At 37.1% G+C, this 9,779-nt stretch overlaps 1 protein-coding gene across 1 annotated transcript; it reads right to left on the bottom strand.

Annotated features, from left to right (window-relative positions):
• Positions 1-6,212: 6,212 nt before the first annotated feature.
• On the bottom strand, positions 6,213-9,577 carry LOC110802585 (E3 ubiquitin-protein ligase WAV3). The gene is made up of 2 exons (XM_022008029.2): positions 9,410-9,577; positions 6,213-8,372 (listed from the first exon to the last, which is right to left on the bottom strand). The coding sequence occupies exons 1-2, from the start codon at positions 9,419-9,421 to the stop codon at positions 6,465-6,467; spliced, it is 1,920 nt and encodes a 639-aa protein (XP_021863721.2). The 5' UTR covers positions 9,422-9,577; the 3' UTR covers positions 6,213-6,464.
• Positions 9,578-9,779: the final 202 nt, after the last annotated feature.

Genomic DNA, 9,779 nt, shown 5'->3' with positions numbered 1-9,779 from the left:
CATATGAATAAATCTAAGTAAAGGATGTTTGAACTATGTATAAGCACTTACTAAGTTAAACATCAAAGAGTCTAAATGAGATTCTTAACCTATATTATATGTCAAAGAATTTAGCTGGATTCAGTATCTACTAAAATTGAATAAGCTAAAGTTACATGAATAGAATTCAATTGGGAATTATTCTGCAAAAAAAAATTTTATCATGTATGATATAATATGAGGATCGCCAAAAACGTATCGTATGACTTTAGGCATGACGAACATATACCAGTCTCTATTGATCTAAGTGAAGATCAACTAGAATGAGATCAAGAATACTTATGGTACTTGAAAAAGGTACATAGGAATAGTTCTTGATTCAAGGAAATAAAGATATGCTAAATATTGATGCTACACGCATAAACACTGGCAAAGGATCAAGCAAGACCCTTTGGAGTTAACCATTGACAAGGACGAGCTATAGAGCATCGTGTTTTGAAATGGCAACATGGGTTGGAGACCATGAGTTGTTGCGTGGGAAATTAAAATAATGATTTCTATGTTCTAAGATATAGTTGAGAGTATTCCACATATCTGTGAACTGCTTGGATAAGTAATTCCAAACAAAGCATCACTAGCAACCTATAAAGTTGAAGTAAAAGTAATTATTGCCTAAGAAGCAATAAAACAGGTTGTTTAAAGTTCTTCACTGAACTTGGGTAGATCACCTATCTGCTGGCTTGATGATTCTTCATTGAAAAATGCGTAGAACCACTCTTGAAACAAGAAAAACGTCTGCTAACTTGATGGTTCTTCATTGCAAAATGAGTAAAACCACCATCGAAGTGAGAAAGACTAGATCACATAATAAACAAACTCGAAAAGATCTTATCATCATATCTCGAAGAACATTCGATGAAAAGGATATTAAGATTGGCAAAGCATGATAACTAAACCTATGCAACAAGTGAGAAGCAACACTCACATTGTAGCACTGGAAATCAAGCATAGCTTTGAATTCCATGAACTGTTTTAGAAGATGGGTTTGAGGCCCATGCTTGTAAAACATTGGGGTTGAACATTTATCATATATGAAATGTATTTTCATATTCCATTTAATCTTGGTTTAGTATTAAATGATGAGTCCCTTCAACTTGACGATATATTCAAGATAGACTGTCAGGACCAGTCCTGTGACTAAGAAATGTCTATCAAGTGAACTTGAATGTCAAAGGTTGAAAATGGTCCCTAATCGGAGTTTTCTATAAAATTGGACGCATAGAAAACGTTAGACGATTAGAATGCAAGATGACTAGTAGTTCTGTTTCTTGAACTATGTGGACATGGCAATGTCATAATCATTTGCATAGATACTTACTTTGGGAAGACTAGTATCGGACAAGACCTATGAAACTTTACTGTAAGAGATGAAAATCTGTCATAAGTAAATTTCATTAAATTATTAGACACTAAATCCTCAATACCTGAGTGATTTGAGATTACTTGTTTGAGAACTGGTTGCTTTGACGTTGACCAACCGTCGCACCGTAAAAGGAGGCTATAAAGGCAACGCTCAGGTAATCACCTATCAAACGAAGTCTAATCTCAAGATCGCAAGATTGGGATTGTCCTCCCATAAATCGGGATGAGATGCTTAAAAGTTGTACAAGGCCACTCGGAGAGCTAGAAACTGTGAAATGCATGGCCGTGCTCGGATGAATCATAGGCTATGATTATCTGTTTATTTGATCAGTTGAACTCTGAAACCGAGGAACACCTCTGGACATAATAAGGATGACAACTCTTACCTTATGTTCAAGAGCAAGCATCGAGCGACAAAGGAATTAGGAAATGCACACTTGTCCCTAAGGACAAGTGGGAGACTGAAGGAAATAATGCCCTTGGTCCAAGTATGCATTCTATGTTAAGTCTAATAAATGCGGTTCAGTATTAATTAACAAGTTAATAATTCAGTGAGATCAAGTGAGCTGAATGCCTAGCTAGAGGCCGCTTCAGTTCAAGTGGAATTAATGATATTAATCCACAGCTTACTCTTGACTGAACCCGTAGGGTCACACAAATAGTACGTAAACGGATCAAGTATTTAATGGCATTAAATACTCCATCTATGAATATTCGGAACCGACGGATCTTGGTTTCAGTGGGAGCTAAGATCGTCACAGGCAAGAAATGAATACTCCGGAAACGATGATATTGCCGGAAACGGAAATATGGATCGTATCGGAAATATGAATATTATCCAAGTCGTAGATGTTACCGGAAACGGAAACATGGTACGTATCGGAAAATATTATTGGAAATGGAAATATTACCAGAATCGGAAATATTGCCGGAAACGGAAATATTGTCAGAATCGGAAATATTGCCGGAATCGGAAAATAATTCCGGAAACGGAAATATTAAATATTTGTTCGAAACGGAAATTAATTCCGGAATCGGAAATATTAAATATTGTTCGTATCGGAAATAGATTCCGGAAATGGAAATTTAATCGGAAGCGTATCGTACGAATTAGCATCGGACGAGGCCTGCCGGACGAAGGCCCAGCACGAAGCCAGGCCGTCGCCCAGCAAGCACGCACGCCACAAGCCCAGCGCGCGCCAAGGCCACGGATGCGTGGGCCTTGCTGCGTGGGCTGCAGCTCGCACGCATGGGCAGTCCTTGTGGCTGCCGTATGTGTGTGAGTTTGTGCTCATGCGTGATTCCTGAATCAGCAAGAGTCAGTGTATGATTAAATGTCTATTCCTAATTGGATAAATTAATTAAATAGAATTCATGTAGGATTCTAATTCCAATTAATTCGCATCCTACTAGGATTACGATTCCTTTTCCATAACTCTATAAATAAAGGCCTAGGGGTCATAATTTATATACAAGTTTCAAAGTATTCAAAAGTGAGTTTTTGAGAGAAAATCAAACACACATCTTGCTCAAAAGTGCCGAAATTTTCTAGTACCTTAAGGGCGATTCTAGTTGGTCAATCTTAAGGCGGATCCGGACGTGCTGTGGACTATCTACGGAGGGACGACACTTGGAGTCCTAAAAGACTTGTTCTTGTTCGGTTCGGGCGCAGCTAGGGAGGGCACGCAACAAAGAGTATGCATCTAATTATGCTATATGATTATGTGTAAATAATATGTTTCCTGGGTTAATGGTTGTTTCCGCATGATCTATGTAAATGTCATATGTATCATAACCTAACACTGGAAACCTTTGAAGAAACAGTGGTCGAAGAAACAGCTGGTTCTGGTTCCCCATCCCAAGCCTAATCCATCTCTCCTATGTTTAAATTTCTTTTGCCATGGAACAATCTTTTTATTTTGGTCTGTATAATTTTCAAAACTTGGGTATTTGTTCCATCTTATCTTAAATTGCTTGGTTAGTATCTTTGTGTTTTCTGGTATTGATAATTACTGCTTGCTTTCTAATTTATTGTGCGAGCTATTCTAACACTTTGAGGCTAGCTTAACTTGCCAAACGTTGATCGTGGGGCACTGTGTTTGGAATGGCTATATTTCGTGCTATGCATTTTGTTAATGTCATCAGGGGGAAGTCAAAGGTGCAAACTTCCAAAGGCAGAATCAATCCAGTTCCTGAATCACCTTCTTATGTACCCTCTGTAAGTTTTTTTTTTCTGTAAGTTTTTTTTTTCTTTTTTTAAGTCTGTATCTGTTCCAACTTGGGTTTACTCTCTTTGTAAAAAGTTTGCAAGTGTTGCCATCACCAAAAAGAGGGAATATTGTTGTTCCCAGGTTTTGGTTGATGCCACACATATTGCAAACTTCCTGATTGTGATTGCTAATGACTTTAGACAGGTAAGTGCCTAAGTTCCTATTAGGATAGGAACTTGAATCAGATGTTGAAGTTCCTGATTTACACTTGGAACAGCTACTGGAGTTCCTGAGCTAGAAGCAGTATTAGTTTGAGTTTTGAAGTCACAAGTGGAGCAACACATTTTACATATCAAGAGTTCTTCATGCCCACAAGAACAACTACAGACTCATAGCCACGAGATCCTATGTTAGCATGAGAGGAACTCATCAATGTTCCAGAGCTGGAATGTCTGAAGCTTCTGAGTTGCAAGTTCCAGACAAAGGGAAGACATAAAAGTCTAGGTAGTCTACTATACTTAGAATTTTATGTAAATATTAATTATGCTAATGGTATATAGGGTACTCAAGGAACTTGTGATTTAATTAGGTCATTTACTTTACTGGAAGCAATTTTTATGGAAAACATTTAATTAAATAAATAAAAGTTTTACATATTTAATTTAAAACAGATTTACGTTTTATTTTATTTAAGCAAAACTTATTTTCCTAAAAATTCTCCTAAGTTTTGTAGATAAATAAAAATCTGTTTTAAAGAAAATCTTTTAGGGTTTGATTGAGTCAAAACACTAACTGCTTTGTAGTTGAACGTGGGAAGTGGTCTTCCCCTTGTTCCTCAAGTCAAGGGACGTAGAGACCAAAGTGCTGGCAGTTAGCAGTTGAGGTTTTGAAGGGAACTAACCCTAGGGATAAACTCTATAAAAGGGAAATCGTTTTTAGTTAAAGAAACACAAACATTCTAAGAGTTTTTGCTTTTCTAAAAACATATTATCAAAGATTTTCTAAAATCATTTTGTGTCCTGGTTAATTCAGAGTTCCTAAGTTCCTTATATATACAAAAGCATTATTAATATCTAGAGTTATCTAAACACGAATTGTATTTTGTATTAGAGAGGATAGAGTTATCCTGTAAAGACTTAGAGTTTAAGTCTGAGAGAAAGTGAAGAAGAGAGAGTTGTAATCTGAGTAGATTACTGTGAGGAACACGAGTTAGATAGGAACTTGTGTTAGAGAGTTATTGTAATTGAGGTATTGCCATAATAAAAGAAATTCTCTTCTTCATTAGTGTCAAGAAGTTCTCACAATTGTTATTTTAGTCTTTCTTGCTCTCAGTTCCTTTATTGTTCCTTGGTTTTGAAAGAAACTCTATCAAAGTTCGAATTACAATTCACCCCCCCCCCCCTCTTGTGTGTGTTCCTACTGGAATATCATATGTGAAGTTTAGGATGGAAAAAAAAACTGTGCTTTAGTATAACCTCAACTCTTATATGTGACCAGACACACCATCAACTTGATGGTGTGGCATGTTCATACTTATAAATAAGCTCAACGCGTTTAAAGCCCGGAAAATAAAGTAACATCAGCATAGAAAATAAAGTAACATCAACATATACAAATAACCTTTAACCTGAAATTGAATAAAACACAATAAAACAAGAAAAAGTGAATACCATGTATAAGTAACACCAGCATAGAAAGTCAAGTAACACAAGTCTATACAAGGAACATCTAACACGAAATTGATGAAACTACAATAACTAAAAGTAACACCAACATAAAAGGTCAAGTAACACCAGTCTATATAAGAAACCTCGAACATGAAGTTCAAGATATTGTAGTAAAACAAGAAAATAACAGCGAATACGACATATAAATAACATTATCATAGAAAGTTAAGTTACACCACTATATATACAAGGAACCTCTAACATGAAACTGCAATAAAAAGAAAAGAAACAACGTATGCAATGTATAAGTAACACCAGCATAAAACTCAAGCAACACCAATCTATACAAGGAACATCTAACACGAAATTCAAGAAACTGCAATAAAACAAGAAAAGTAACAACGGATACAATGTATAAGTAACACCAACATAGAAAGTCAAGTAACACCCGTCAATAACTTTCTGCATATTAGTTGCGCCCGTCACACCATCAAGTTGATGGTGTTGTTGGTCACACATGATACGCGATGTTATTATAATATATAGTTAATCAAAATATAGACTAATTTTTGAAGGAAGACGCAAAAGTTGATTTATTCCGGTCAATTTTTAGTGAAACCCTTTAAAACCGGAATAAAGATTCAATACAGTTTCAGGAATAATTCAATGGTCCAGGAGCTTTATTGAAGCTGGAATAAAGTTTCAATACAGTTTCACCTTTGAGCTAAAAGTGTAGAACTGTAGTTTTATTGATATTCTTTTGTAATGATCACTTAATGATGTAATTGTGGTAAATATGAAGGCTGATTTTAACTTTTGTGTAATGAATATTAATGAACTTTAGTATGTATGCTTCTAGCCTAATATGTCTATGGCTTTTGTAATGACTATTGACCAAGTTTAGTATCTAAAAAAATAATGGTACGTTAACAACTTAACAAATGTGATAGCTATACAAATCTGAAAGGATGTTTTGATACACAGTTTTAATAAATCTCTTGGAAAGCATTTCCAAAACCTTCAACCTTATCCAAATCAAATCTAACTTGATACTTTTATTATCAATCTTTAGAATCAAACTGACAAAGATGGCAAATTCCCATTCCATAAACTTGCAAGTAGTGAATGTAAAAGTCTGTTCCAAAGTTAGGCTGCAGAGACAAAGTAAGCATCAGGATTCATCTAGTCAGGAGTTGCTTATGTTGCTAGTTTCGTCAGAATTTTCAGATTGATCTCCCATTTGGCGCAATTCCCTTGACTTGTGCACCATTCTTCTCATGAACGACGTCTGATAATCCATGTCCTCAAGAGGAGCACTAATACTTGATGACGTGGCAGGTCCTGCCATGCTTTGTCGCAGTCCCGCTGGACGTGTGAGAGCTGTTTGTAGTCGCAGTCCTGCTTGAGGTATGACAGCTTGAGTTGAAGCTCGCTGATACAAATGCGCGCTACTCCTTGAGAATGCATAAGCTCTTCCTCCTGTTTCATACTCTGACTTACTCCTCATCCTCCCTTGTATCTCTTTAACCTCACCTTCCAATCTTTCACAGAGGGCATCCCCTGCCTGTGCAGAGGCTGTTTGCATCATTGTCAGCCTCCTCTGTTCAAGCAATGTTTGAGCACTACCTAGCTCTCCTCTTTCTGCCATAGCCTGTGCTTCAGTTATCCCTTGTGCTATTGAAACACGGTTTCTCTCTCTGTCCACCTCTAGGCATAACCGTCTGTCTTCCTCTGTAAAGTTTTCAGCTAGTGGTCGACGAATTTCAACCCTCACAATGTCAGACATGATGTTTTGGTTACAAAGTGGGTCCTTGTAACAACACTTTACCTCTAACAACTTCGTTGTCAACGTCTCCTGATCATCAGCTGGTGGGACTGATAAATACACCAGGAACAGTTTCTCCTCTTCAGCATACACATCCCCTATATATATCACTCCATGCAGCCCACCAGCAGCAATACTGTTCCGATACCTACCTGATGGAATAGACTGAATTTCAACCCCTGGAGATCCAGATGCCACTTGTATTTCCACTTGTTGTGCAACAACACTTAACAATCCACCTATGCACCTAGCAAAGGCGTCCTGGATAATCTCGATTGACTCAATATATGAGAAGGTCCCGCCTGAACCATCTGCTATTGCATGCAGAGCAGTAGCATCGTGGTCAGAACCAAACCCAAATGAGTGTACAGGAACTCCATCAGTTGGTGGAGCATAAGACGTTATGTTATTGGCACGGAGACAAAGCGGGAGGTTAGAGAGGGAGCGGAGGAAATCAGGGCCTCTTCCGTTTTGGTTGTCCTGACCATCTGAGAGAAGAATAATACTGGAGACAGGGTTCTTTTCTCTCCTTTGCTCCAGGACCTCCACAGCCTTTTTAAGTCCTGCAATAATGTTAGTGGCGCCACTGACCTGAATGGAGTTGACTGCGTTCATAGTGTCAACTCGGCCTGCATCAGTCATCCTCCGCAGTGGGGTCACTCGTCGTGCAGAGGTTGCAAATGTAATGACAGAAAGTCGGTCTGAAGGTCCTAGGTTATCAGTAACAAATCCAACAGCCTGTTTGAGGAGCCTGATTTTATCACCGTTCATACTGCCACTAACATCAAGAACTGCAATGAGGTCAAGTGGGGCACGATCATTAGGCCTATCAGAAGCTTCAGGGGATAAGGGAGGGGCTCGGATGCCAACAAGGACAGGAAATGAGTTGGATTGATCTGAGTTGCTTAGAGCTGGGTATTGAGGCAAGGCTTTTACTATCATCATGTCACCATTTTGAGGGGGGGTCTGAGAGGAGGAGGCGGTGTTAGGTGCAGGGGTCGGGGTAGGAAGGGTCTCATCATCTGCAAATAGAGTAGGATCAGTGCCAATGTAGTCATACGTAGGAGGTGTAAACGTAGGAGGTGTAAGATTAGGAGTGAATTGAGAAGGGAGGTTTCTCCAAGTGGAACGGCAAGTAGGGCAAATATGATTGCCATGTCCAACATTTGAAGCAATACAGCTGAAATGGAAGGTGTGACAACACTCTGCTGTAAATAAAGCTTGCCCTTGCCCTACATTCAATGTCGCTAAGCATATGGCACATACTTCCTGACAAATCACAACAACAACAGCATCAACATAATATCAATGAGTTGTTTATATACTTTTACCAAAATTTTAAGCCAACCAGGACATTAAAGTCATGTACAAATATTTCTAGAGCATAATATCGATATTTCTAGAGAATTATAACTAACACTCATTAGTCTTTTACGCTTATAAGTCGTGTATAAATATTAAAGCCACGGAAATTCAATTTTCGGAGTAATACCCTTGTATTATTGACTTTCCCGTTTGTACAAACAAAAAGAAAAAGTACACAGAATTTTCCCATCTTAAAATATATTATTTGGAATTTTGTTCAGAGGTTTCACCTTAAAAAAAAGATGATAACATTTGATCAAAAGAACTTCCAAATCTTTCCATAATCCTGTTTGAAATAAATGGATATTGTTTTAAACTAATTAACAATTTGATTGTTTGAACCAGTTTTACTTAATTCCCTAATCACCCTCACAACCGCGAACCCAAAAAAGTGAATTATAACATGAAAATAGTACATTTCTAGTCTCATTTAGAAAATTAGATAACTAATTGTGAACCCACACCCAATTGCATAATAGGGTCAGGACAGTGGTTTCAACAACTAAACATATTCTTCTTTTATTCAGATTCCTAAATACATGAACAAAATTCTCACACGCACAAAAAAAAAAAAAGTTGATTTGATTTGAGAACAGGCCTCAATCACAATCACAACAATATGAGAAATTCTCACAGATTAGTATTAGCACCCAAAAAATCATAATTATTCTCTTAAACTTCCCTAACTGCATGCTCTTAAAATCCCTAGATAAGCCATTAGTTAAAACCAGAACTAATTTATTAAAAAAGACATCATTCAGAGAGGAAAAAACAGATTACTCTACCAAAAACAGGATTATCACAATTATATCTAATATTTGACTTCAATTTGGTTGCTAGAAATGATAAATATTACACTAGAGAGCAAAATGAAATAGATTAATAAGAACTATAATTATTAATAATAATAAGTATTGATATGGATGGAGTAGATAATTTACCTTGGGCTCCATAGTTCCAGAGAAGTCTGAACAAATTTTGTTTGGGTTTCTGTTCTATTGTTAAACTGACTTTTTCTGTTATAATAGTAGAAAAATGTGACTTGATATGTTGGAGTGCGACCAAGTATGCTTTGGACAGGAATGTTATATAGCTGTTCAACTGGCTTGGTCATTAAGAAACCTTCTCCCTTTTTATATTTCTCGGTTTTTATATGTGCAACTCTAAGAGCATGTTTAGTAACATCTAACAATTGATGCTTAAGAGTTAAGAGGCAATAGAATATAAAACGGATTTTTCATGAAATGCCCTGAGGTTAGCATTAATGCACCAAATACCCCTAAACTTTTCAAAATGCACCAAATACCCCTG

The sequence above is a fragment of the Spinacia oleracea genome, chromosome 3 (assembly GCF_020520425.1).
Source record: "Spinacia oleracea cultivar Varoflay chromosome 3, BTI_SOV_V1, whole genome shotgun sequence".
Taxonomy (NCBI): domain Eukaryota; kingdom Viridiplantae; phylum Streptophyta; class Magnoliopsida; order Caryophyllales; family Amaranthaceae; genus Spinacia; species Spinacia oleracea.
The sequence above is the reverse complement of the archived record's forward strand: the minus strand, read 5'-3'. Positions and strand labels throughout refer to the sequence as shown.